Genomic DNA, 27,975 nt, shown 5'->3' with positions numbered 1-27,975 from the left:
GGTTGAGAACGGACCTCCGGAACGAATTAGGTACTTAACCTGAGGTACCACTGTATTGACCTGGAGGCAAGTTCAGTGGGACTTACTCCTAGGTAAGCGTTCATAGGATTACCGCCTTAGGGAAGCACATGGGGGCGAAGTGTTTTTCTGAGAGTAGCTTGTTTTTACTCCTGAGCGATCTAAAAGAACAATTTTTAAAAACCAGCTGAGATTTACAGCGCCCATTTCAGCCCAAAGTGACCCCCAACTTGGAAGCAGGAGTCTAGTTGGTGCCGGGTTTTATTTCGGGGAAGCAAGGCCACCTTCCCCAGCCTCCAGGGCGCGCATTGTCGCCTAGAGAGCTCCAGGCGTAAAGCGCCTGGCGCGGTGCATGCTGGGAGAAGGCCGCGGCTTTACCTTAAATAATTCTGGAGCCCCTAACCTGACTTAAAACGGGCGCTCACGCGGGTTCTCCGTCTCCTAGCAACGTTCCGCCGCGCTGAGCGGCCTCTCGCGAGCGCCTTGCGTCACATGACCCAAGGCGTCATATTCGCGCGCCACCTCCGTACGACAGTGACCCCCTCCTTTTTTTTGTTTCTTGTTTTAATCCGAAGAATTCACTTCCGGTTTGGGCCTTGGACGGTTGGCGGGACCGTTAGTCGCGGGGGGAAGGGCGCGTGGGTTGTGAGCGCGAGTTCTCGCGGTGGCGGTTGTCATGGCAGCGGCTGCGGGGCCTGGAGGAGGCGAAGCGGCCTCGGCCTCCGCAGCCGACGAAGGCGGCGGCGGCGCGGACAGGGGGAGCCCCCCCGGCTCGGACCCACGACGCCTGGGGCCGGGGGGGCGAGAGGAAGAGGAGGCGCCGGGGCAAGGCAGCGCGGGGGGCCCGGCCAACCAAAGCCGCGCGCCGTCGTCGTCGCCGCCGCCCCGCGAAGCCGAGGTCACCGTGGAGATCGGGGAGACTTACCTGTGTCGGCGGGGAGACGGGACGTGGCGTAAGTACGTCTCCAGGACAACAGGAGCGGTTCCCATATATTCCCCCCCTAAAAAAAAATTACCTCCTGCTCGTCCCCCGGACAGTGGTGGCTCCGTCCAGGTGCCGTTGGTCTCCCCTTAAGCCCCATCCAGCATGGCCAGTGGTCAGGGATGATGGGAGTTGTAGTCCAGCAGCATCTGGAGGGGGCCACAAGCTCCTCGCTTATGCTACATCACCGAGGCTTCCATGACCCTGAATTACTCCTTATGACAGCTGTTGTTTATTCAAAGTTTTTCTACTACTGGCAGTCTTTGTTGTTGTTTAATTTTGATTGTTTTAAACGTTTCCAAGGCAATCATTCCAAAGGGGGGGGGGGAGCCTAATGAAACCCACAGCAAAGTTATCACACAGCAGCAAAATGGAACAAAATTGAATGTGTTGCTTTAAATACTCAAAACGCTTCACCCAATCAAGCACAAACATGAGGTCACTACTAAAAGGTTCTGTTCCTGATGGACATCAGCCGTCCCCTCAGAACAAGCAGCAGGATATCAAAATGATGACCTGTGGCTGTGATCCTGTGCCCACTAACTTAAGAGTATACCTCATTAAATGCTATTGGACATCCTTTTGGGACATACACAGGTTTAGCCAGTGCATACAGTATTCTAGTTCTTCCTGTGTTGTATCATCCCTTAAAGTAGCCTTTTCAGAGAGTACTGTAGAGTTTTATGTGAAAACTTCTCTCTGCATACCTGCACTCCTGCAACATTGTGGCTCCCAAAATCAAGGGTATACAGGTTGGCTGCCCTTTTCTTCTGGAGTGCCCAATCTGTATTTTCCCTCAGTGTTTTTGCCACATTTGGATCTGAAAGATTCTTATTGAAATATTTCTTATTGAAATATTTATTTCTTACTGAAATAAAAAGGGACTAAGGCACTTTGGCATACTTCCATTTTGTGCCTATTACTTGGAAACTCTTAAAATTCTGTGATATATTGAGCTCTACTGTCCAGTGCAGAATAGTATATTTTGACTACTCAAATGGGCTCTTGCTTTGACAAAACATGCACACCTGCACCCTTGACCAACTATTCCAGGTCCTTTCCACTTTTGCAGCTTGGTTGTGAGGAGTTTGGCTGAGGTGTGCCAGAGTGAAACACTGTTATTAGATTCTTTTTTGGTCTTTCCTAATTTGAGATTAACCAGATTGAGTGTTGTCTTTCTTCCAGATTCTGCAGAAGTGATCCAGTCGCGGATCAATGAGCAAGAAGCCAGAGAGGAGTTTTATGTGCACTATGTTGGGTGTAAGTATCTTTTTGAGGTTCTCCATGTCTGCTGATGTGGTGAGGAGGAAGTGTGAGATGCCATTATGGTCCAGAGGTAGCCTACATGATGTCCCCCAGATGTTGCTGGACTCCCATGCTGGCTGGGCTGGTTGTAGTCCAGCAACATCTGGAGGACACCACACAGGCTACTCCTGGAATAAGAGCAGGTAATTCCTTCCTAACCCTTTCCAGAGTCCCTGTTATGTTTTACACATGCAACAAGACTTCTCAAATATTGGAACTTATACTGAAATTACGTATTTTTCCAGGTATCTTACACTGATCCAAAAAATTACCAGCAGCCTAGATGAACAGACAGATTTTTAAAAAATACTTGTTTTGTGGAGGTTTCCTAAAAATAACTTTGTTTGTTTGCTTGCTTGCTTGCTTGCCCAGGAAGGGAGTGAAGTATCAAATAGGGAGGTTAGCAGTTGCACTCCTGTGTTTTATGCTGTTTCTGCAAGAGAAAAAGACATGAAAATTTTCTTGAATTTACATCCACTGCTGTCCTGAATTCATTGCAACTAGTGTTAAATGCCATATTCTTAGAGGTGATCTCTTCAGTCACCTGGACAGATAAAGCACCTGAGAACTATAATAATGATACTGTTGTTAGTAGGAGAGAAAATGATCTCCAGTGGTTTAGATCAAGGAAGGATGGAATGGAAGATGTTTTAACTTTCAGCTGAATAATGTTGCTGGAAGATCCAAGACTGATACAAATTTCTTCTCCTAATTGCAGTCAACCGGCGTCTGGATGAGTGGGTGGACAAAAACCGCCTCGCCCTCACCAAGACAGTAAAAGATGCAGTACAGAAGAACACGGATCAGTACATGAATGAACTGTCTGAACAGCCAGAGCGCAAGATCACTCGGAACCAAAAGCGCAAACATGACGAAATCAACCATGTGCAAAAGGTGATGCCGGAGGATACACAGCTGGGGAGATTGAACTGTGCTTTACTACAGAGTGTCAGTTCCAAGGCCGGGAAAACCCAGGGTGTCTGGTTGTACCTCTGGAGCTATTCCTAACATCAGTTTAGCACTAGGGGATAGCGTTTTTAGGGAGTCTTGTCCAATTAGGAATTGAACATTTGGCCACCTTGCTGTCTTTTTCCATTGCAGACGTATGCTGAGATGGATCCCACCACAGCAGCTTTGGAGAAGGAGCACGAAGCAGTGAGTATTCACTAGCACTTGACCTGTCTTGTTGCCAAAATTCAGTAGATAAAAGAGCACAGCTGTGTTTCGTGGCTCCAGCTATATTTCTCTCTCCTCAGATCACCAAGGTGAAATACGTAGACAAAATCCATATTGGGAACTATGAGATTGACGCTTGGTATTTCTCGCCATTCCCAGAGGACTATGGGAAGCAGCCCAAGCTGTGGATCTGCGAGTACTGCCTCAAGTACATGAAATTTGAGAAGACTTACCGCTATCATCTGGTATGCAATGGGAATGGGTGCTGTTGGGAGTGTGAGGATAAAGGTGTATGAGTAGACTTGCCTCCTTAGTTAATGTTTTTATTGATGGAACATCCTGAAGATACTTCAGAATTAATTTATTTGAAGTATTTCTATGCTTTTCAGGTGGACTTCACAAAGCAGTTTAAATAAAAATATTAAAACAATAAAGATCCATAATATTTGAATAATAAAAATTAAAAAGACATGGATGAGGGAAACCCTTTTTTAAAAGCCTGTTTCTGCTGCTTTTTTCTTCCATCTGTAGAAGATGGTTTGTCAGAAGCTGCTGCATTGGGGGAGCTGGATGGGAGAGCGGGAAGATGAATGTTGGTAGCTTACCAAGCTGTTGGTTTTCCCCTCCCCTCAGAAGGATATTATTCAATTTCAATAATTCTAATACCTATTTATTCATGTGTTACAACTAGGAAAACTAAATGAGCAGTACCAATCTCAAATAAGGAAAGTAGAGGCTGTTGGCCTTACCAGAACCTAGACAATTGGGGAAATTGTTGAAGCTGTATTGAGCAGCCCAAGCAGTGAAATTGCTCAGGAAAATGCAGATTCATCTCTCTCTCTCTCTCTCTCTCTCATTCAGGGACAGTGTCAGTGGCGGCAGCCGCCAGGGAAGGAGATCTACCGCAAAAACAACATTTCAGTGTATGAGGTGGATGGCAAAGATCACAAGGTAGGGGTCCCAGGTTTTGTTTTCTGCTACATCAGAAACCTGTTAGTTGCTACCCAACCTATCTTCCAAATAATTTCAGAGCCATGCCTCTACAAATATGAGCCTAATCTCTCCCAAAGGGCTATGAATAGTCATTAACATGTAAGCTCCTTCCAGAACTCCTCTTACTGTATCTTTGTGATTGTGGCAGCTTTTGGTTTCTTGATTTGGGAAGACTTACATGGGCAAGGTTGGAGCACTCGTATATAGAAAAGATTTCCAGTAATGGGGCTTAGTGTCGCTATCTATTCAGAAGGGAGTGATCCAATATAGAAACAGCTTTATCCAATCCTACTGGTCACATGATATTGAGGGCCATCGCTGCCTACGTGATGGATGAAAATTTTAGGCTGCTTACAGAGTGCTCAGTGATATCCTAATTACAGGCAATATAATAGCTGAGAGCAAACAGCACCAATATTGTGACAGACCATTCACCGCAAGGCCTGTGAGGTATGCCAGAGAACTTTTAACATGGAAATGGTCCAGAAGATCCACCTTCTCATGTAGAGCCCTGACTCTGACCCTTGGCTTGGTTGGTAGGCTTGAAAACATCTAAGAATACAGACTTTTGCAAGTTCAGACATTGCAATATGTCCTCTTGATTTATTTGTTTTATGTGTGTAACTTAATAAATTGGGGAGATTTGATCGCACTCTGTAACTTCATTGAGGATTTTCTTAGAACAAAGTTGCAGGTTGTAATGAAATAATGTTTTCCGGGAAGAGGAGGTATTTAAAGGTTTTGGGGGTGTCCTCCGTAGGGCACCTCTTTCCCTGGATTGGGAAATAAACTTACACTCACCGTGTTCTTCTTGCTGCTGTGCTCTATTTATTTACTGGTGTTTGCTTCTCTCCCCCAGATTTACTGCCAGAATTTGTGTCTCTTAGCCAAACTGTTCCTAGACCACAAGACTCTCTACTTTGATGTGGAGCCTTTTGTCTTCTACATTCTCACTGAGGTCGACAGGCAAGGGGCTCATATTGTCGGCTACTTCTCCAAGGTACTGGCCTGGCATAGGATGAGTGTTGGGAGAGAGTTCTAGTTGAACTTTAGAAGGGGCGTGAAAAGGAGGATGAGCAATCATGATACTGCTTTTCTTAAAACTAAATTCTGAATCCAGTAAAAATGAAAATTCTCATACGTCTGTTTATTTTGTATTATTTTGCTTCTGCCATGGATGAGAGGAGGGCGATTGTGTGCTGGAAATCATCCTCATCCTCCTTTTGAGTTCTGAGATATCACCAAAGTTACCTGTTTGCTAACAGACTCAAGATAGTTCACAGTATAATGCCTTACAGTTGAATAGATGTAATTCCAAAGAGACGATGGGTGGGGTGAAAGAGGAAAATGAGTGAATTTAAATACTATGGCCACTAGGGGCGGAAAGATGCTAAGTGACACTTGCTTCCTGCTAGCCCAATAGAATAGCTTTGCTGTATCACCTCTCTCACTAATGTAACCAGGTGAAATGGCTGCTGGTGAGAACAGATCTTGCTTTCAAAACAGAGAGAGCTGTGGTACTTAGGATGCATGAATCCTATGCCCAGTACAATATTCCCTGCTCCCTCATTTCACTTCTTTGTTTGATTTTCTGCCACCAGGAGAAGGAGTCGCCAGATGGCAACAATGTTGCCTGCATCCTCACCTTGCCCCCATACCAAAGAAGGGGCTATGGGAAGTTCCTCATTGCTTTCAGTAAGTTTGATTCTTTCAGTCATGTGCAATAACCACCAAAAGAAGTAGCTTCACAACCTCGCAATCTCTTCCAGTTGCTGGAAATGAGGATTAGTGCCTTCACTTAACCAGAACAGACTAGAAGTAACTTGTGTAACATACGCCCTTGTATTTCACTTCAGTTAATCTGCTATAATTTGGCTTCCTCTGATTCTGTACTGTATCACCAGATGGAATAATGTTTTAAACTGTAATTGCTTTCAGAAAGTTATAACTGCCTTAGAATGTTTTTGTTTTTTGAATATATAATACGTAATAGTTAATCTGTATTAGAACTTAGAATTTCCACCCTTAAAATTGCACTAACTAAACATGGGGAGGAATCTGCTCTTTTTAACATGTTGACACCTCTCACACTCTTGGTTAAGTTAAAGGGTTTTAGGGGTAACTGAGTATGTGCCCTAAGATCTTCTGGAGGGCTCAGTTGAGAGTGAGCCTTCTTTACTGGGTCTGAGCTTTACCTGGGGGGAGAAGCTGCAAAAGCATAGCTCTTGAGATGTCTGAATTCTGAGTTGTGATTGCTTCTTGACATTAATCCTAAAGCTCTTGTTCCTCAGGCTATGAGCTCTCCAAACTGGAAAGCACAGTGGGCTCCCCAGAGAAGCCCCTTTCAGATCTAGGCAAGTTGAGCTACCGTAGCTACTGGTCGTGGGTCTTGCTAGAGATCCTCCGGGACTTCCGAGGTACCCTCTCCATCAAAGACCTCAGGTGAGAAAGAATCCATCTTGCTAGTAAGATGTGCTGTTTTGAGTAACAGTGCCCTCTAATTCCTCATTGTTGCTGAGAAGCACATATGCTTCTGTGATATTCTATTATGAGCAGTCCTGAGTGGTTTTCATATGACCTCCCAGTTAAAATTGCCAGTCGCTGACCTTGCCTTGCTTTTCACTCCCCTACCCATTGCTTTCCCCCCACTCCCCGGTGCAGTCAGATGACAAGCATCACACAAAATGACATCATCAGTACGCTGCAGTCTCTGAACATGGTCAAGTACTGGAAGGGGCAGCATGTCATCTGCGTCACACCCAAGCTGGTCGAGGAGCATCTCAAAAGTGCCCAGTACAAGAAGCCTCCCATCACAGGTACCACGGGAAGGGCAGTAGTTGTATCCTAGACCTGGCGGTGATTTACAGGAGTCTTTTAATCAAAAGCAAAGAATTGGCAGCTAGTTCAAATCATTATGTGGCATATAAGACCTGCCCAAACCCCACCCTCTTGGGCTGCATCTTGGATCTTACTGTTGTCTGTTGAGTTGTCAGGTCACAATGGTAGAATTGCCCTCTCAGGGTTTTAGAGTCGCTAGAGCTTTTGATTCCTTGCACACAGGCTGCAGTCCTCCAAACATCCTGGTTTTGCTGACTTCCTTCCTAACAGTCTTGAACAATCCCAGCTCTTTCTTTTTTGGCTCCTTTCTTCAGTTTCATGTTTCCCCCCTACACATTAAATTTATACAGGTGTTTTATCTTAATATATGAAGTGGGTGGGGGAGCTGCTACAAAGAGCACAGAAGTGTTTCTCCTTCCACCAGTGATGTGTAATTTTGGAGGCTTTCACTTCAGAACGTTGCCCTCTAACTTGTGGAGATGGCAACAGGGCAGAGCTAGAGCACTTGCCTCTGTCTCTCTCCCACATCTCTTCAAGTGTCAACATGAAGACAGAACTCCTGAAGAAGACCATTGTTTTCCCAGATTCCTGCTTTTCAGCCTCTCTTGGTTTGCCACATTTCTTTTAGTCTCTTGACCGCTCACCTGCCTCACCATAGCATATAGCTTCTCCTTTAGTACATTGAGATAATCAGAGATGGGCTTGGTGCATACTTCAATTTCCTTCCATTTTTCTTAGACCTCATTCTTAATCTTGCCAAGTCTCACCTCATTTTAGTCTCCTTGTCTCTGAGTTCCTCGTCTTTTTTGGCTTCCCTGTGACTTGGAACCTCCTCCCAGTTTTTGCCCTGCCCTGTATGAGGTTTTATTGCCATTCAAACTGACAACCTCATTTTCTCTCAGAAGTTGGGCTGAAAACTGCTTACATAAGGAGCTAAACATTCCATTCTTTGTCACTCCACCACCTCAGCCAGTCTCGTCAGCTGCTTCACTTTAACAAGCACAATACAATACATATGAGAGTAGCTTATATTGCATGTCTGTCTGTAAGATCACCATATAAGTATGCAAATTTTGGGACAAAAGTTGACAGCAAGAGAATATCAGTCCCCCCCCCCCAATCTTGTTTCAAGTCTTCAAAATATGTGGATGCTGTCTGTCTATTTCAGAAACCATAGAATGGAGATGTTTGTGACAAAGAATTAACGTGTTTCTACTTGTCCCTTTCAGTTAATACTGTATTCTTTCCTGTTACAACTGTGCTGGGAAATAGCATGTCTAATTCCAGTCCTTTCTGCTGCTATAACATTTGCAATAAGACGTTCATATTCCTTGGAAGCTGAATCACCAGTGCAACTTAAATGCGGACAGGCTTAACTACTTTGCTTAATCAATTCTGAATGCAAATTTTATAGAGTATTTGTCTCCCCTCTCCCCATGTACAGTTCTCTACATTTAAATCTGTTCCTGGGATAATTAGGTAGTATCCAACTAAATAGATCCACTAGCGCAAGGGCTTCCCTCTCCCCATGCACCTTCCGTGCCCCCGATTCTGTACTGGGGATTCACCCTAACCCTCTGGAGCAGACATGGGGAAGAGTGGAGAGAAGAGGGAGGGGAATATCCTTTGTGCAGCCAAAAGCTAGTTGGATACCACCCATATCCTGCTTTTGCTTTGTTCATTCCGTCATGGAGTGTGCCAGGCATTGCTGAGTGCAAACACAGAACCACCTTGTGAGAGGTCAGGAAGCCAGAACCACTTTCAGTGGTTTCAGGTTTTGATCCCTGCTGAAAGAAGCATTGTTTGCCCCGGTGGGGCTTCTGACGTGCCAGTCAGTGCCAGTTATGTAAGAGGAGCTGCAGACAGAGTGCCAGTTTCTCCTTCAGAGCCTCTCTCTTTTTTTAAAGGAGCTGCTCGCTGTCAGTTGTTGCAGAGGAGCAATCTGCAGGGTGGGCCATGAAGGCTGATTATCAGCCACTTTCAAGATAAGCTGGAGTATCATTTGCTTCTCTGAAATGCAGTTGTTTCCAGGATGGGTAGAACAGCAAACAGGCTCTCATAGAAGCTAAAATGAATTTGTCTCAGTAATCAGTATTTGCCTTTGTTACAATCCCAAGGCATCATTTCATTCATATTGGCATTTTGCTGCTTGTTTTTCTGAAGAGCATTAAAAAACTCTACTGGAAACAGTAGCGTTTGAACTGGGATAGCCTTTTTGAGAAGCTTTTATCAGCATTCTTAGCTGGCTAGAAGACAGCACTGTTGCTTGTCTGCCTGTCTCAAGTGCCTGCTCCACACCTATTGACTTTGCTTTTCCCTCCCCTCCTTCCTCCCCCTCCAGTGGATTCCCTCTGTCTGAGATGGGCACCTCCGAAACACAAGCAAGCCAAGATTTCCAAGAAGTGAAGGAGAAACTGATCTAAGCAACGGGAGCAGCTCGGCTTCAATACACATCCACCCTTCGTTTTAAGAGATTGTCTGAGGCATTCTTGTTGGTATTGCATTGATCAGACATGTCTTGGAACAGATGTTTTCAGGGTGGCAGGGAGAGAAGGGGTGTTAGCAGTGTGACGCCAACTTTACTGTGCTCCACTAGAGTGAAGACTTCCCACTTCCTCCCCCACCCTCATCTCACCTCCTGTCCCTTTCTGATTCTGCATGGCAAACTCCTTCCTTCTGGCGAAACCTGCTGTCTTGCTCTCGTAGGGTAGTAGAATTGGTGGCTTCCGTCTTAACCGGAAGAGGAAGGGGATACACACCTTCTCATCTGTTGTTTGTCACTGGCCCTGGAAGCTCAGTTTCTGAGCTGTTCTAGCACAAAACCTTGGACTGCCTCAACTTCTATTGTCAGGCAGGTAGAGCAAAACAGGGGCAGTAAACACGCGTGAGGCAGTATTTGGGAAGCAGTTAGTCAGCAAAATTTCAGGTGGGGGGGTTCACTTTTAGCTATGACCGTTTGGAAAAAGAAGACTTGATTGTAGTTGCAATTTAGTTTTCCACAGTCAAATTGCAAGTTAGATCCATCACAATCAAGAGTTTTGAGAGTGGCACGCCAAAGGGGGGCATTGTCAGAATTGTGCACAGAAGTGCTTCGTGCTCCCCTCAGCAGATGAGAGCACGACTGTGCAGAGTTGGGTTTGAGGCTGAATTTAAAAGCATGGATTTCCAAGAAACACAGCAGCTGAGAAGTCACTGTGCCACACCTGACCCTGAGAATATCCCTGGCAGCTGTAGTGTCATAGCTAACAGGGTATCTGGCCTTTTGGGTTGACCTAGTTGATTTTGATGTTCTACGGAGACCCTACATGAAAGGGATGGTTCTAAATGCAAATATGATGTTACTTGCCACGGGGTTGTCATCTTAGCCCAGGGGAATGTACAACCTCCAAACTGGAGGAAACCGAACAGTGGGATATTGTGGGTTAGTTGGTTCTGACAAGTTGCCCTACCATTGTATGAGCTACCTTTGCCAGAAATAAAATGAGAAGGAATTTTCTCAGAAGAATCGACATTCTCTTGGACAAAGCGCAGTGGAAGTAATAGAACCGAAGAGGGAGGCTGCCGCTGTTCTCCACATCACCTTTCACCGATATGCTTGCACCCCTTCTACACTGGGACTAGTTCAAAAGGAAGTTGGTATCAGTAGGGTGGGGCTGCATTTGATATTATGGGAGAAACTGTCCACATGATGGTTCTGCTACGGATATAAGATTCATAATCCATGTATGCAGTGTGTTTTCTTTTACTTTTCAAAAATATTTTAATTAATAAAACAACAAAACAAAGTACCTTTCTATGCTGCGTGTGTAATGATGGAATTATGCTGAGCACAGGTTTGGGTGGGGGAAGAAAGTTCTGGGCAAGGTGTGGAGGCTTTAGGCCATACTGGAAACATATATTCAGGATCCTGGAAATCTGCCACGGTCTGCTTTATTGCTGTACTACCTGTACTGTGAAGTAAGAGAGCCAAAGCAGGCCCCTGTTGAGTGCAAGTGTGTTGTCTGATATCCTGGCATCACTTGTTCATGTATATGTTTCTAGAATAGAAACACACAAAAACACACCATGAAGTGAGTGACTGCTTTAGAAAGTGAAGCAGGAATTCCTCTGACAGCCTTCCTTGATCTGTAACTCAAAGAGGCAATTCACCTTCTGTTGTAGCATGGTGTAAGCTGTGCCAGGTGAAATTCTGAACTTGGTGTAAGTTCTAAACCTGTAGGGTTCAAGGGAGTGATAATTCAACAACAGCTGGAATGCTTAAAAATACAGCTTCACTTCTTAAAATGCCACTGAACATTTGCAGAATACCTTCTATATGCCAGATTTCTTTCTAGCCAATTTATTTTGTGGACTTGCTTCTTATTCAGCATTACTCACAGGATTTAAACAAGGTAAATTATATCGGGATTACCATTTAGGCTGCAATCCTAAACCCGCTTACTTGGTAAGTGCCATTGAACCCAGTAGCATTTACTTATGAGTAGACATGGTTAGGCATGTGTTTTTTGTAGCATAAGCACATTCTAGTCTATATAAAGTAGTGGCACGATAAATGTGTTGTTAATCGTTAGAATCATGTTTTTGTCTTATCATAATTAGTGTAGTGTTATTGCAAAGGAGTGCAGCCTTATCATGATTTAATTCCATGTAAGTGAAAGAACCAACAGCTTACTTTGTGGTGTCTCTAATTATTTTACAGGAATGGCTTAGTGGTGGCTACTAGTGCAATCCTCTGCATTTTTATTGAGCTGTGAGTGTGTTCTGCGCAATTTACTGTCATGTTTAGTTAGGGGCTAAATATTTTTTTTACAGTTGCCGTGCTTAGGTGACCACAGTATCTTTGCCAGGTGGATAGGGCGGAAATCAGGCTTTAGCCTTTCCTGTGAACTTGGCTGCCATGCCACTGGACCAGCTGTAACAGAATGCATGGCTTATGGAGTGCATTCTGTCTGTCACCTTAGTGACTATCTTGCTGGGAATCTGGTTAGTTCACTTTCAGTTCCAGTAGAAAATGGAGCGACTCCCATAAGCCTGTGAACCTGGTCTTATCATTATGCAGCCACTTCCAAAGGAATTCCCCCCCACCTCTGTGCAAAGGTATTTCAAGTGTTGCAAGCAGCCCCTTAACATGCGGAATTTGTCTCTGGATTCAGTCGGCGCTCAGGACAACGGTGGAAGTTAACACAACTACTACCGTCACTTTAGAATTACTATTTGCTTTATTAAAAACCCTTCATTGTGAGAGCAACATCTGATTCTCATCCTTCCCAATAAACAAATAGATGCTTACATACTTATTTTTAAAAGATGTGCAAATACAGGTTGTCAGGGAAGACCAATAATATGTCTATAATTCGGCAGCAGCCAACTTATGTAAAGCAGTCCCATTCCATTTCTGCCTCACATGCAAGTCATGCTGCATCATAAATAAATCTTCAAGCTAAGGCAGGACATTTCATTTAGCAGTAATGTTGCCCTGATTATGTTTCCCACAACTTTTTATCACGCACACACAAACATATATATATATATACACACATACATACACATGCACACACTCCACCAGTGGAGAGATTCATTGATCACGCACAGAAACATAAGTGAGGTTACCATTCAAAAAATCCAAGCCAGTCAAGGGAAGTTGCAGTCCGGTCAGCACACAAAGATGACCAAATCCCCAGCCAGGAGTCAAAATCTGACAGCTAATTAAGAAACATGGTTTGGTCCCGTCACTCCTCCATCTTTTCAGTCTGAGCTTTAAGGAGGCATCAGGAAAACATGATGTCTTAGTTGCCCCCAAACACACATGTCAAGGGCCACAAGAATCCAGGAAGCAAAAAGCAGATTGGGTGCCATGGAACCACCTGGAGCGTCACAGATCCCCTAGAGACTGATGCTGCTTCCATAGACACATCGCTGAGCGTCACTTCTTTAACACTGGTCTTGATCCAATCATGGTGGACTACTGAGGCTTTAACACAAAGGCTGTGTCGGTTGGGCGCCCTAGATGACACTCCACACTACCTCCAGCCAGTAGGCACCATAGAAGGGGGTGTTTGAGTGTATAGTTTATACCCAACTCCATGAGGTATCGGAATCAGTGGGATATCGGACAATGGTTTGAACTGGACCCTAAGAAGCAGGTGTAGGCTTCAGCTAACTGATTTGGCTTAGAGGGAGCCAACTCACATTCTAGGATGAGACCAGGCAGCAAAAACATTGGTGTGCCAGTAGAATCTGTGTGGAGCCTCTCAGGACTGAAACTGCAATGGTCAGCAGGAGCAAAGACCACAAAAAGAACCACGAAGGCACCCTGTTAGAGGCTGGAAAGGTTGGAGGGAAGCTGAGGGGCGATAACCAGAAGGCAGATCGAGATAAATGGATTTGGGTGAAGAATACATTGGTAACAACTGTGAAATCCAGGATTAGTGAGAACCAAGACCCAGAGAGCAGATCAGGACCTGGCATGATGAGGAGACAAAGACAACTTAATGTGCCCTCAACAAAGAGGAAGGAGGTGGTTGCCATTCATGGCTCCTGCAATTGTGCTGAGGCAGGGCAAGTTCTCCAGCAGCAGGCCCAGGGGATTGTCATAAATTAACATGTCAAAGGGAAGAAGGAAACAGCAAGTTGGAATGTAAGGTATACATACTAAGCAGACCTCGAGTGCACATTGGACTGAACCTTCGTGGCTTGGCGGAACCCTCTGCTCCAGAACAAGGCTGCCGTTTTGTAATCATACCAAGAGCATCACATGCTTCCAGAGAGCAAAGCGAAAAAACCTGAGGCATGGCAGAATGTGAAATAGTGGGACCACCCACTTGAGCACAGAGTAGGAAGGGACTGCTCTCCCCCCGCTACACAATCAGTCATTTGGCCCACTGGAGGGACGATTCATAAGAAATAGTGGAAGGTCTGAAGGAAGAGGACAAGAAGAGGCAGGCTGGACATGCAGGCCCAGGATGCAGCGCTGCCCGAGGCAGGGTTTGTCGGGTGGATGGGACGGGACCAGCCTGGCTGAGGCTGGATGTCATCGTAAGGTCCAGGCCGGCTAGTGTCAGGAGTGTCAGAGCACATGCCCTCCTCCGAGATGGGCTGCACGTCAGAAGTCACTTGGCTGAGCTGCACCTCTGGAACATTTGCCTGAATCCAGTTGGCATAGGTTGAGATGCGGCTGTAGATACCAGGCCTGTTGGGGGCTCCACATTCATCCCCCCAGCTCACCACTCCGGCCAGCAGCCAAGCATTGCCAATGCGACAGGAAAGGGGTCCTCCAGAGTCACCCTAGGGGGGGAAATGGTTATTGGATTGGGAATAAATAATAATAATAATTTATATGCCACCCATCTGACTGCATTGCCCCAGCCACTCTGTAAACCACTGTAAAACAGAACACATTTAAAACTTCCTTATACAGGGATGCCTTCAGATGTCTTTTAAAAATCATATAGTTGTTTATTTCCTTGACATCTGACGGGAGGGCGTTCCACAGTGCAGGTGCAACTACCGAGAAGGCCCTCTGTTTCCCTGTAACCTCACTTCTCTCAATGAGGGAAACGCCAGAAGGCTGACTGTAAGCAGCTGGACTTGAGAGTACTCTTCCACAGGCAGCTATTTTGAAGGATCCAAGTGAGTTAAGGGGGTCGGCATTACCCAAAGTATACCCCCAAGAACTATTCAACGTGGTCCCCACCTACATTGCGATGGAGGATCCCTAGTCCATCAGCCAAGCGTAGCCTGCCAGGGCTTCCAGCTAAGCCCACAAGGCAGTTTTCCCAGAACCACCATGGAATCAGGTGTCAATCAGGTGTCAGCTAACAGGCAGAAGTTTGGTCCTGCTTAGCTCAGTCAGGTGAGCAAGTTTCCTGTCAGGAACTCATTGGCACAGTTGATCCCTGCAGAAATCAGGATCAAACACTCCCGCCCATCCACTGAAGGGCAAGGAGTTCAATCCTGCTTTATAACAATCTCCTCCCCTACCCTGCTAGCCAACTTCAATAAAATCTCAGGTGGCTGACAGGTAGGTGAGTGATTTTGCTCACCTAGCAAATTTGGCCAGCCAGAGCAGTCAGGGAGGGAGAAAAAAGACCTGGCTCACTGGGCCAAAAAAGGACTCTATACCCTGTTCTACGTGGAATAAAGATGGCGCAGTGCAGGACTGGCAAGAGCTGCCTCCAGCCTGTCACATGATCACTTATATACACAAGTATAGTGAATTGCCTGAGAAGGGCTACAAAGTGCCTCATAACCAAGGGAAAAAAGGGGGCATAGTGCATGTTTATACAATAAGAGGGGGTTCTAATCCATGAGTTGCTACAGCACTTTCTTTCCAGACGTCTATGCAACATATAAACAGATGCTGGCTGAAGCTAAACATCAAAAGGCCATCTCTCTTGGCCTTTTGTACAGTGCCGAATCTGGCTCTCACTGCCTCATTCTAAAATGCCACCCTCTTTCCTCAATGAACGGGCACCCCCAGCCTCCCCTCTCCTCCTGCCTGATCTCACCTGGCATGCATCTTTCATCCCCTCAGCAAAGCCAGCACAGATCATGTCGTCGTGGACGGTGAGGGGATCCTCGGGATCAGGGTTTCGCCTGTACAGGCACTTGCAAGTCTCTGTCCCAATAATGGGCACTTCAAGCTGCTGCAGTGTCTTGGGTGTGGGGAGGCTTGCTAAAGGAAGAAACGAAAATCAGAGTCAGTGCCTGGATGTGGAGAAAGGCTGTCTTGCAGAGGGGACTGGTAGGGCAGGAGGCCAACAGTAGGTGCAGCCAGCACCAATGGCGGGCAAAGGCAAGTCAATCTAACTTTGTCCCTGTCTTCCTCTCTGCCAAGTTCTACAAGGAGCAACACAGAGTCCAAGGAGGAGGAGGAGGAAGCGGACAGCTGGTGCCACTCCTGGGCTGACTGGAAGCAAGGCTGCAGAGCAAGTGGGCGCTGGACCAGCCTCTTTTTGTGTCCCGGGTGGCCAGGTGTTTGCCTTTGGGTTGGGAGTGCAGGTGGATAAGTGCCTCGTCATTCTGGAAGCCAGACTCCCTAATCTGCAGCTACGGACTCCTTTCCTACAGCTGAGGCTCTGTCTGCATCAAGATATGGACGAGAAACAAAGGCACTCATCCCATATGCAGAGGCAACCATTGTCTCTTCACATGCCCCAGGCCTAAGCCTCTATGCTGAGATATGAAGGGAGGCCATTTTGGGTGGAGGGGATGGAGGAGAGAGATGGGGACTGAGCCGTGACTGCACAAGGGAAACATGGCCTTACAGAGGATTAGCTGTGCCCCCCCCCATTCCAGATGTGGTCGCATCACAGTGCCAGAACAAGTTCCATCACTCTAAGGACCATGACTCCAATAGGAAAAGAATTTCTTCCTTACTGGATACAAGCACGTTCCCCCAGCCGGTGACGGTACACTTCATGCCAGCTGGGAAGACGACCGAAGAGGCGGGCAGGCAGATGGGCCGGATTGTTCGGCTGTAGTTCACTGCCTTCTTGAGCTTCACCAGGGCAATGTCCCCTTTAGAGCCTTCTTCTTCCACGTAGTCTGGGTGCTTAATCACTTGCTCCACCTGCATAACTTGCAGGTCGTTTGGGGGGTCATTCAGCCGATGGACCCCCAGGACGACATCGTAGTCTTCAATTTCAGCCCTCCTGCAAAAAGGAAAGAAAGCAATATGCTTGTATTAAAATGCATTTCTAAGATGCAAAAGGAGGTCATTGCTAAGGGTCTAAGAGTACCTGTGATAGGGATCACATATCCAATGGTAGCCAGACTGGTGTCTTTAGCACATGGGGAGGGAGAGAAAGCAACTGTCTTCCATTTAATTCTGCCCCAGAAACTAGTATTTAGAGGTGAACTTTTCTTAATGTGGAGATTCCATTTAACCTGCATGGAGAGCAGTCATGGATTGACCTTGTTTATGACATTTGTACACTGCCCCATAAAGTTATCTGGGAGGCTTATGATAAATAAGAAAACCATTCTGATACAAATAAGCCATGAAACCATAAATTCAAAAAGATAAATATGTGAAAAACAAAGTTCATCACAACACAGCCCAAATAAAGGCAATATATTAAAAAAAAAATTGAGGGACCCAGATTGCAAGAGTTATTTAGAAAATATTCTGAAACTAAAAATACCACAAATATAGCACCAAGCAAGCTTTACTGGGAAGCCTGCTCCATTGGCCAGGGGGCCACTACTGAAAAGGCCCTCTCCCTGGTACAGATCCATTCTACATGAATGTGTCTCCCCATTTTTCAGAAGCGATCTAGGAAGGACTGTCCAAGTTAGAGATACAGAACCATAAGAAGGGAAAGCAGAGGCCCTGAAGTTGTTTGTTAACAAGTTAGCACTAGGCAGACACACAAGGGCATACTTTTGTTTGTCCTGGACTCTATACATAATGATTAAAATCTAACAAAGCATAGTTCCTATGAGACTATGCGGTGAGTTGGGCAGTGGGAAGGATCGGGTCTCCAGCACAAATCTTGCCTCTGCCATAGGTGGTGTTGGAAAAACCATTCTCTCTCAACCCTCACTATCTGAAAAATATATATAATAGCAGGGGCCCACCTTCCAGGGTCTTTTTCAAATTTCACATACGTTATCTTCTGGCAGTGCTTTGAACACTGCTCAGAAGCACCATGCAAATGCTAAAGCCAACATTTTTAGCATCCTCATCAGTAAACGAAGCTCTCGAATTATGAGAAGGCTGCAGAATAGTGTCTGCATGCCTTGCCAGCTTTCTATTATTTAAACCAGGCATAGGCAAACTCAGCCCTCCAGATGTTTTGGGACTACAATTCCCATCATCCCTGACCACTGGTCCTGTTGGTTAGGGATGATGGGAGTTGTAGTCCCATAACATCTGCAGGGCCGCGTTTGCCTATGCCTGGTTTAAACCTCCTATCCAAAAGGCATTGCCTGCTCTCTTCCCCAACACCCACAACCGCATCTTATTCCACGGATGCCTTGCACTTACGCAGGGAAGCAATGTGCCGCTGTGACTAGCCACTGGGGGGCAATGAGAGACGCTCCACAGAGGTGACGGCCGCTGCTGCTGCTGGTCAGGGATACCTGCCAGGGCCACTGCCCATGCTCGGCGTTCATGCCACCCATGATTCGCCCCATAGCGGGCACTCCACAGAATCCTGCAGACATAAAGACATTTTGCAGAGTGAAAAAGCGCTCCAGAAATCACCCACATCACATGTTCTTTTGTACACGACGATCAGACAACATGATGGGCTTGTGTACCCACGGCTCTGCATCATATTATGTTTCTCCTTCTGCGTGGGGAAGGGCCATGGCTCATCAGAAGGGCATCTGCCTTGCATGTGGAAGTTCCCAAGTTCAATCCCCGGGGTTTCCAGGTAGGGCCTGGGAAAGCTTCTGGCCAAAATCCCAGGCAGCCATCAGGACTCAATGTAAACAACACTGAGTTAAACTGACCAAAGGTATGATTTGATATAAGGCAGCTTCCTATGTGATTAGTTCATATAATTTATATACTGCTTGACTGTAAGAAGAACCCTGAAAGTGGTTCCTATATGTTTCCGGTGTTCCCACCATTCAATAATAGGTAGAAAAGGCATTCTGAAAATCTCTCAGAACTGCATTTTGAAATATGGAAGCCTATATTTGTAGACCTTATATGGCTGCAGAGATGGGACTGAATGTGTATGCACAATGCCTACTGAAATCTCAGAGGCCACAGAGCTGACTGAAGAAGATTCCTACTGTGTTGAAGGCAGGGTTTTAAATGTCTGCAAAAAAGTTGCTTTCTACACTCTAGGAAGTGAATTTGGAACCTAAATAATAATTGGTGTGAGCAGAGGAGGAAGGGTTAAATTAATATGTGAGAAAACAGGGAAGGTAATCAATGTATGTCCATTGTTGACATACTTAATGGTGTGCAGTGTTGTTCTTTTTAAAAAATAAAATAAAAATTCACACCCACTCATGCAAAATTCAAATATCTTACCTGGTTGGGTGCCGTTGGCTCCAATGGCGGCAGAGTGGGAGCATGAGAAGAATACTGTGAAATTAAAAAAGAAGTAGAGTTATAATGACAAGCTGCAACATTTTGATTACAATAAAACAAATAGCACTTAAATATTTTCACATTTAAAAACAAAACAAAACAAAATTACTTGAAAACTCATTCCAACTATGACCTAGTTTGCACTTCAACACTAAGACAATCCTTAGCCTTAATGCAATGAACAAACATGCTGCTTCCTGGAAAAGGATCATAGCTGCTGTGCTCCTTCTCTGCACCTCTTGTTGCTCTGAGCCAAACCATGGTTTGGCTTGTCATGTCCAAACCCAGGCTCATGGTCTCTCTTGCTCTAGCAAAGGGTGAGCTATGACCAAGGTTTGTTCTAGGGTTTACAGATTATTAGTTTGGACATGCTAAACTATAGTTTAACTCAAAGAAGTGCAACAGCAGAACCAACAGAGGAGGAGCAGAGAAGCTGCTGTCATCCCCTCTCCAGGAGCCTGCATGTTGGCTTATCTGCTTTAAGCCATGGTTTAGCATAGCACTACATGTGAACCAAGGGACGCAGGTGGCGCTGTGGGTTAAACCACAGAGCCTAGGACTTGCCGATCAGAAGGTCGGCAGTTCGAATCCCCACGGCGGGATGAGCTCCTGTTGCTTGGTCCCTGCTCCTGCCAACCTAGCAGTTCGAAAGCACGTCAAAGTGCAAGTAGATAAATAGGTACCGCTCCGGCGGGAAGGTAAACAGTGTTTCCGTGCACTGCTCTGGTTCGCCACAAGTGGCTTGGTCATGCTGGCCACATGACCTGGAAGCTGTACACCGGCTCCCTCGGCCCATAAAGCGAGATGAGCGCCGCAACCCCAGGGTCCCTTTACCTTTACTTTACATATGAACCAACATTTGTTTGATCAAGATCCCACTTTTATGTTTCTGTTTCCGAGTACTGTAATGTCTTTAAGAGTCACCAGGCCTCACTTTGTCTCAAGTAAACAAACACAAGAATCCTGTCCTCCACATTGATCTGTTACAATTCACTAAAACCCTTCCCCATCCTAGAGTTGCTGGAATATTTCTTAGAATTTTGGAGAAATCAAGCGGAGTGCTTGTTCCGATTGTATGATTTCAGGCTCCAGAGTGAATGAGTGAGAGACAGATTGCTCTCTCAAGGAGAAAGAAAAATTCTGCACACAGGACAAGGCTAAGTACAACCCTTCTTTTAACATGCTATTGTTTCAGTGAAATAGCATTCTGACTTGAAACCGGCATGGCATCCATAAGTGGTGCAGCCTAAGAAAAGCTCTACCAAAATACCACTTGATTCTGCCAATCGTATAGACTGGCGCTTCAATGCCAGGTCAGAAAGGCCAGATAGTAAGGCAGGTATGTGCAAATGAGCAGCAGTCAGAAATTACACAGGAATAACCTTCCCTCGCTGCTGCACCTCCAGACCAGGAAGCTGCACCTACAGAATTTTTCCTCTGTTGCAATAAACACAGCTTGCCACCCGGGGAAAAGAAAAAAAGGTGGCTGCAAAAGTCATAGTTTCTGAGCACATCTGGCCCCATGCATGTTTCATTTTGGAAATTACACACCAGGGGACGTTGTCATGCTGACGAAGAGAGAAAGGTGATTTCTCCCAGGCCTTTCTGATGTTTCCTCCTTAGGCTGTACTTTCTACAACCTATGAGAAGGAAGCCAGGGTGTGCCTCTCTGCTCCTGCTGCCCCAGTTTCTCTTGCCACAGCTGTGGCTTCCCAAGGATTTGTTTCCCGCCCTGCTTGTCGGCCTAGATTGGCTTTCTAAAATCCTGCAGTGCCAATGATTCCTGGGAGATGAGTCTGAGCGGACTTGGCAGAGCATCCAGCCAGCGAGTCACTGGGGACACGGAGAGGGAGAAGAGGGGAACCTGAATAGGCAAATGAGAATGAAGAAGTTCTTGACAGTTTCCTCCCCGAAGGCATCATCAAGGATAAGGCTATATTTAGCCCCTCTACAAGGCCTGAGTTGTCAAGGCTTGCGTTTCCACACATTTTTGTTTTTCAAATGTCAGCCGCTTTGTGCTTATGAAAAAGCTATATGATGGACAGCATTGGCCATTTCATTTCCTGACTTTTTTGTTAAAGCAAAATTGGGTGTCTGAGCAAACTCCCACTGCTGATCCTGGAGGCAATATATAGCTATCTTGGCTAGTAGCCATTGACAGTCTTATCCATTTGTCTATTCCCCTCTTGACTCCATCGAAGTTGGTGACCACCTTGTGGCATTCCAGGGAAGGTCTTCCTTTTGGCTTCCAAGGAAGCATTGAAAACTTTCAACCAACTGAATCTCTGCCTTTTACAACAGGTCAGTATGCAGACAGGAATGGGAAATTAGTATTTCTATGCTGTCCAAAACTTCCTCTGCCCGTTTCTGCACCCTGAGCTGCAGTTAAGAGTAAGGATGGGGAACCCGCACCTCCAGATGTTGTTGGTACTCCCATCAGTCCCAGCCAACATAGCTAATGGTCAGGGATGGGAGTCATGGCCCTCCAGATGTTGGTGCCCTATAGGTTCCCTATCCCTATCTTAAAGACACAAGAGCAGGCCAGGTGGTTTCTTTCTGGTTCTCTGGATGATCAAACACTGGGCAAGCAGATATCTAAAATGCACCACAGAGCAATATGGTTTTGTCACAACTAATCTGAAAACTGAAATGGCTCTTTGAGGAATAAAGAGCATCTTAGCCATTAAACCCCAGTGGTCTGTTTGTTGACCTCCTCTTTCATAGTTAAAATATGACTTGGTGCCAAAGTTTACATGCTGTTGCCACAGCAAGTCCCTTGAGGTCCTACTAAGTCTGTATCATAAGTTTCCAACTTAGAAGGGGCCAACGCTCTAGGGGCTGCGGGTTCTAATCTGGAAAGGGCATCTTCTGGTCAAGTTGGTAAGAGTTTTGCACAATTTACTTAATTTTTGTACCACAAAGGGGCTTATGGAATTAAAACAACAATTGAAATAGGAAGTTTGCAGGAAGTATGCAAAATTATCAGAAGCACAAATCAATCAGATAAAGCCATATCCAAAGCAACATTAAACAAATACAAGTGTGGTATAAAAGGCAGGCTGAAACAAAGCAAGTCTTCAATAAACCCTAAAAGAAAAAGGTCCAGCAAAAATTCACAGGGAGAGTGTTTTGTAACACCACTACTGAAAAGGCCCCATCACGGGAACTCTGATACAAGTAGACAAAGAATGCCTAAGCCACATTTGATGCCCAAAGCATTTTTCTCTCTCCTTAACAGACATTTGCGGTTGGCCTCATCTTGTACAGTGGTACCTCGGGTTACATATGCTTCAGGTTACATACGCTTCAGGTTACAGACTCCGCTAACCCAGAAATAGTACCTCGGGTTAAGAACTTTGCTTCAGGATGAGAACAGAAATCGTGCTCTGGAGGCACGGTGGCAGCAGGAGGCCCCATTAGCTAATGTGGTGCTTCAGGTTAAGAACAGTTTCAGGTTAAGAACGGACCTCCGGAACGAATTAAGTACTTAACCCGACGTACCACTGTATCTTCCAGCTACGTAATGTTGAACACTAGAATTCGCAGGTTTTGAACTGGGCTCTCAAGCATGAAAATCCTCTTGAAGAGGCCCAGTTGTGTTCTGTTGGTACTTTTGAGCCACCAACTCAAAAGTACTTTTGAGCCACCAACTCTGACCTCCCGTGACAGTGCTTTTAAGTAAAAACAGATAGCAACCCTCTAGGGGGCGCTACATTCAGCATGCACCTAGTCTCCATTGGCCCTCAAAATATCCTGGGTTTGGCCCAGATTTTGGTGGACTTACTCAGCTGAACTATCAAAACAACAACAACAGAGACCTCCACCCACAAACCGACACCAAGAAAGGCCCCACAAAACAAGCTGATTCCAGGCATCCTGGCCAGTCCTCATACACACACTGCTTGCTATTTTGGCTCCACCATCAAGAGGTTGCGGTGAGATGAGCAAGTAGGACATTTAAAAATAGAGGCAGGCCCAACTGGTTGGGTAACCTACCAATGACGTCCGAGCCTGCCCCACCCTCAGAGACAAAATGTCACAGAAAGAAACCAGCCTGAACTATCCTTGCCCTCTTGCTCTACCCCACCTCCTGGGGCTCAGCCGTGTCAGCCAGGGCACACCTGCAGGACACCAGGCAGTTGAAGGTGCCCTTCTCAATTCATCCCCGGGGCAAATTTGTGCCATTCAGTAGAGTTCCCATCAATACACTTCCAACATGTCACATTTTGACCTGGAAAGTTCCAGTTTGCCTTGTTCTCTTTCTAGAGAACACCTTTCACAGCTACGTGACGGACAGAATTTCAACAGGTGAAGCTTTACGGGAAATGGAGTTGCAGTAACAAGGAAAGAAGCCCCACAGTAAAAATTTCTGTCTCCCTGTTAGGAATGTGGAGGATGTTTACAAGCAATGCTGTGAGGGATGTATTAGCAGAGATTTGCTGAAGAACAAAAAAAGCTTTAGGAGGAAACCCGAAGAGAGGGCAATCCCCCCAAAACAGCTCCGTGAAGTCCAAATGAGCTCATTGGCAACAGACCAAGCATCTGTTGAGAGGGAAACAGGGAACCTAGGGCAAGGGAATGGGGCATCCTAGGAAAAAGACATGACTGACTAGTATCCTGAACAGCAGCATTACAGCTATTTATTGCAGGTTCTACAATAAACTTGAACTAACATGATTCTGTCCTGCATGCTTTTCAAGTTTCACTGTGAATACTGAAGCAAGTTTCTAAGAAGAGAGGTGCCAGGAGGAGGTGATACCACTCTACGATCCCAGGGATAGAACCTGGCCATAATTCTTTAGTGGTAAGAAAGAAGTACTCTGCACATGCTCAGAGGTGGCCTTATCATGTTCTAGGGAATGGAGCATTGCTGCTGAATTCAAGTGTCAGAATGCCACCTTAATAAGCCTTGGTCAAATAAGAAATTCCAGACGAGAGACCCTGACTCTTGTTCCTTTATTACATTTGGAAACAGAGTCACTCTTGCCAGAGGCTGAGGTCAGCACTGGACCCACACCCCAATGAACAATTTGCACAGATCATATTCTCTCCCTCTCTTACACACACACACATATACACCCTGAACTCCACTGTTCTCAACTGCTTGGCTTCCAGCCACTTTTCCCAAGGGTGTCAGGTTACATAGAGTTTCGGGGTTGTTGGAAGATAGATAACGGACTTTTCACAAGTGGGTTGTGCTGTTTGAAAAAGAGTGTTGACGGAGCAGCAACAAAAAAGGCTTTATGCCCTTTGGCTCCTAGGCCAGATTTGTCCACCAGCTCACTAGACCCCACTGTGTTCCCAAGCCTCTGAGAAAGGACTCAGCCCTAAAGTCTTATTCTTTGACAAAGGAACAACTAACACCAGTTCTCACTTATCTTGGAGAAGACAATAGGGTGTTTCAGATTAGAGTGTATGCCTTCCATTGAGCACCATCTGTAGATAACTTTTCTATATCGAGTTGCAACCTTTTCCTCCCTGGCAGAACTCCTGTGCTTTTAACAGCTGCATGGCAGGAAGAAATTCAGCAGGTGCAGTCCTTTCCAGTACGAAGTCGCAGCACGAATTATGAACAATTCACTTATGCAGTTTCTCCTGTTTTCCATTAAAGTCACAGGAGCTCCAACAGAGAAAGGAGAAAAACCCCACCATGGCAAAGTTCCCTCCCTCCTCCTTTACTTGGGACAGGTTCCAAGGAAGATACTCTTCTTCCCCTTCCCTTTCTGTGTGTGTTTTCCCAAGACTGAAAGGACCTTTGTCCTCTAGGAATGTGGCACCTATTCCACCCCCAACCATGCATACACTGCTTTCAAGAAGGAAGGAAAGAAAGGCTGGGGTGTGTTAGTTTCAATTCTGCACTTTAAAAAGCCATCAGACCACCAGTCACTGTGGGCGCGCGCGCGCGCACACACACACACACACACACCCCTTACCTCCCCTCCACACATAAACAGAACCTGCTCCCCAACCACCAACTTAAACGTGCCACGGTGGCTTGTCATATGTTCCATTATTTTCGAGGATTCCTTTTAACAGTTGTCATGGTTTCCCTCCTTACAATTTAACAGTGCAATAAAACTCATCTAGGCAACATAATGGATCATCACACGTGCTGATAAATTTTGGGGCGTGTTGTTTTTTTTTAACAATATGGCACTGCTCTGGAGTTCAGTTTTAAGCTCGACATATGTCATGCGGTGATGAATTTTTTAAAAATGGTGCGAAGCCACAAGCCCCGACAAGAATGCCATTGAGCATGTCCAGAATACCTTTTTTTTGTATACAACAGCTACACTCAGCCTCTGCAGATCCTAGATACAGGGGTGGCCAATGCTAAAACAACAGAGCTTCCAAACCAGTCCCCACACCTCCCTTTTGAGATTGGCATATATAGCCACGGGTTACTATTGAGGAAGAATGAATCACTCCACAGATACCATGACAAAACGCCATGTTATCCTACCGCCACCCCAATACATAACACAGGATGGCTCAGCTTGGGGGTTGCCGCAATGTCCTCTGACCAAGTCACACGGGCTAGTCTATTGCTCCAAGCAAGCAGGTGGCGGGGAGTCTCAAAAGCCACCCCAGTGAGGACTTGAAACTTGGCCCCCATTGCATCGCACCTTCGCCACGCACACTTCCAGGCAGCCCAGCCCAGACAGTTGGAAAAGGCCAGTTTGCAGCTCTTCCCCCTGGTGCTTGCCAAACCAGCCACGGCTCTGAAAATGGGAGCGCAAGAGATGGGAAACGACCGGCAGGCGAAAGGGCTGGGCGCGGGTGGCGGGAACGCAGCGCCCAACCCGCACCCCGGTGCTGGGAAAGGAGGAGGGAGGCAGGCTAAATCTCCGGCGAGAGAGGCGCTTCTTTTTGCCCGGTACTCACCAGAGACGAAGAGCAGCAGGCCCAGGCCTCCCAGCAAACTCCCCATTTCCTTTGGTCCCCGGTGCGTCGCTGAGACCCGCAGCTGAAGTCAGGCGCGCAGGTGTGTGTGCGTGCGTGTGTGTGTGTGTGCGCGAGGGAGCGAGAGCGCGCCAGGTGAGCTCCTCCAGGTAGTCCCGCCGGCAGGTGGAATGAAGGAGGGAGGCTGCGCTCGGGACTCTGCCTTCCTCGGCTGATGGACAAGTTACCCAACCTGTTGGTGACGGGACGGGCTCCCAGCCAGAGCCAGTCAGCTGCCTCTCCTGTGGCTCCTTTGCATGTTTTTACCTTGCTCACCTGCCTGCCCAGGCTCGGCGGCTTCGCCCCGCCTCCTCCTCTGAACTTGGTGACTTTTTCCAGGCCTGCCACGCCCTTGTTGTCTTGGGGGTGGGCAGGGGGACTACAGCTCCCATCATTCCTAGCCAGTGGGGCCAGGGGCCAGGGATGGTGGGAATTGTGGTTCAAGGAGGACCTTACAGTCTTCAAACAAAAACACCTTGGAGGTCCTGGGCCACAGGGAAGTTAGGCTGGCCTCAACCAGAGCCAGGGCTTTTTCAGCTGTGGCTCCAATCTAGTGGAACGCTCTGTCACAAGAGACTAGGGTCCTGCGGTACTTGACATGTTTCCGCAGGGCCTGCAAGACAGAGCTGTTCCACCAAGCCTTTGGTCAGGGCGCAGCCTGACCTCCTCCTTTGGCAATCCTCACAGAACTCTAGCCCAATGGTTGCCATTAATCTGATTTGAACTGATTTTATAATGAAATGATTTTAGAATGTTGTATCATTTTACTGTTGCTAGCTGCTCTGAGCCTGGCTTCGGCTGGGGAGGGCAGGATATAAATAAAATAATAATAATAATAATTATTATTATTATTATTATTATTATTATTATTATTATTATTATTGGCATCTGGGCAGCCAAGTACGAGTGTGGAAGGAGGCAGGAGAGGCCCACCCAACATTTTAACATAGGAAGGCCCATCTAGTCCAGCATTATTTGCTTTGTTCTGTTTACGGCCCTTAAGGCAACAGCTTGTTGTGGTGTTAATTTAGGGGAGGGGGGAGGGGGACCAACCAAGAGGTTAGATATGTAAATAAGAGGAGGGGGAGGGGAGGCCTTCCAAGTGAAGCTGATTTTCTCTGCTAGTGTTTAAATAAGCAGCTGTGAGAGGGGCTACTGGCCCTTCCCTTGGGGCCAGAGACTGGCCTACTTTGTTGTGGCTTGCAAACTTTTTTAGGCCACAGCCTGCTTGGTTCCATAAACTCAAACTCATCCCCAGTGCACCCTCTAAAAAGCATTATCCAGAAGAGCATTTTGCACAGCCCACTGACAAAGACAACCACAATAATATTCCAAATAGTAACAATTAATTGCATTTATTCAAAGTCCATTTAAAGCTATTTAATTTAGTTAACTTAATGAAACAGGTGAACTTGATTAATACCAGCTTTTCAAATTCTGAATGTAATTTACTCCTCCAACACCCCCCTGCTGCCCACTTGTCACTTGGCATCTGCCTAGATAACCCTACCACCACCACCCACTTTGGGAACCACTGATCTAACATTTTACTTGTATTATTTTAATCAAAAGTTAGATGTGTTGCTACATATACATACACACACATATGTATACACACACTAACAAAAATTATAGACTATTAGGCATGAGATACTGGGAGTCCAACCAC

The 27,975-nt window shown here is 46.1% G+C and overlaps 3 protein-coding genes across 3 annotated transcripts in view; 2 read left to right on the top strand and 1 right to left on the bottom strand.

Annotated features, from left to right (window-relative positions):
- The window catches only part of LOC310748416 (uncharacterized protein), a 376,897-nt gene that overhangs the window by 217,546 nt on the left and 131,376 nt on the right, over positions 1-27,975 (top strand). The window lies entirely within an intron of this gene.
- On the top strand, positions 537-11,100 carry KAT8 (lysine acetyltransferase 8). Its single transcript, XM_083584199.1, has 11 exons — positions 537-971; positions 2,186-2,260; positions 3,024-3,199; positions 3,407-3,460; positions 3,562-3,726; positions 4,343-4,432; positions 5,334-5,474; positions 6,076-6,169; positions 6,766-6,916; positions 7,136-7,290; positions 9,654-11,100. The coding sequence occupies exons 1-11, from the start codon at positions 695-697 to the stop codon at positions 9,716-9,718; spliced, it is 1,443 nt and encodes a 480-aa protein (XP_083440325.1). The 5' UTR covers positions 537-694; the 3' UTR covers positions 9,719-11,100.
- PRSS8 (serine protease 8) lies at positions 12,513-26,629 on the bottom strand. The gene is made up of 6 exons (XM_083584227.1): positions 26,250-26,629; positions 19,305-19,358; positions 18,303-18,471; positions 16,691-16,965; positions 15,820-15,986; positions 12,513-14,596 (listed from the first exon to the last, which is right to left on the bottom strand). Exons 1-6 carry the CDS (start codon positions 26,293-26,295, stop codon positions 14,207-14,209), a joined length of 1,101 nt encoding a protein of 366 aa, XP_083440353.1. The 5' UTR covers positions 26,296-26,629; the 3' UTR covers positions 12,513-14,206.

Source organism: Podarcis filfolensis (assembly GCF_964270895.1).
Source record: "Podarcis filfolensis genome assembly, chromosome: 13".
Taxonomy (NCBI): Eukaryota; Metazoa; Chordata; class Lepidosauria; order Squamata; family Lacertidae; genus Podarcis; species Podarcis filfolensis.
This window is presented reverse-complemented; position numbering and strand designations above follow the sequence as displayed.

Excerpts from the sequence above, each read along its gene's own strand:
- KAT8 (XM_083584199.1), top strand. The coding sequence starts at position 695 with ATGGCAGCGGCTGCGGGGCCTGGAGGAGGCGAAGCGGCCTCGGCCTCC. Across the intron at positions 3,461-3,561 it reads TGGAGAAGGAGCACGAAGCA|ATCACCAAGGTGAAATACGT; the intron begins GTGAGTATTCAC and ends CTCTCTCCTCAG. Across the intron at positions 5,475-6,075 it reads TTGTCGGCTACTTCTCCAAG|GAGAAGGAGTCGCCAGATGG; the intron begins GTACTGGCCTGG and ends TTCTGCCACCAG.
- PRSS8 (XM_083584227.1), bottom strand. The coding sequence starts at position 26,295 with ATGGGGAGTTTGCTGGGAGGCCTGGGCCTGCTGCTCTTCGTCTCTG. Across the intron at positions 19,359-26,249 it reads CCTGCTGCTCTTCGTCTCTG|TATTCTTCTCATGCTCCCAC; the intron begins GTGAGTACCGGG and ends TTAATTTCACAG. Across the intron at positions 18,472-19,304 it reads AGCCAACGGCACCCAACCAG|GATTCTGTGGAGTGCCCGCT; the intron begins GTAAGATATTTG and ends TTATGTCTGCAG.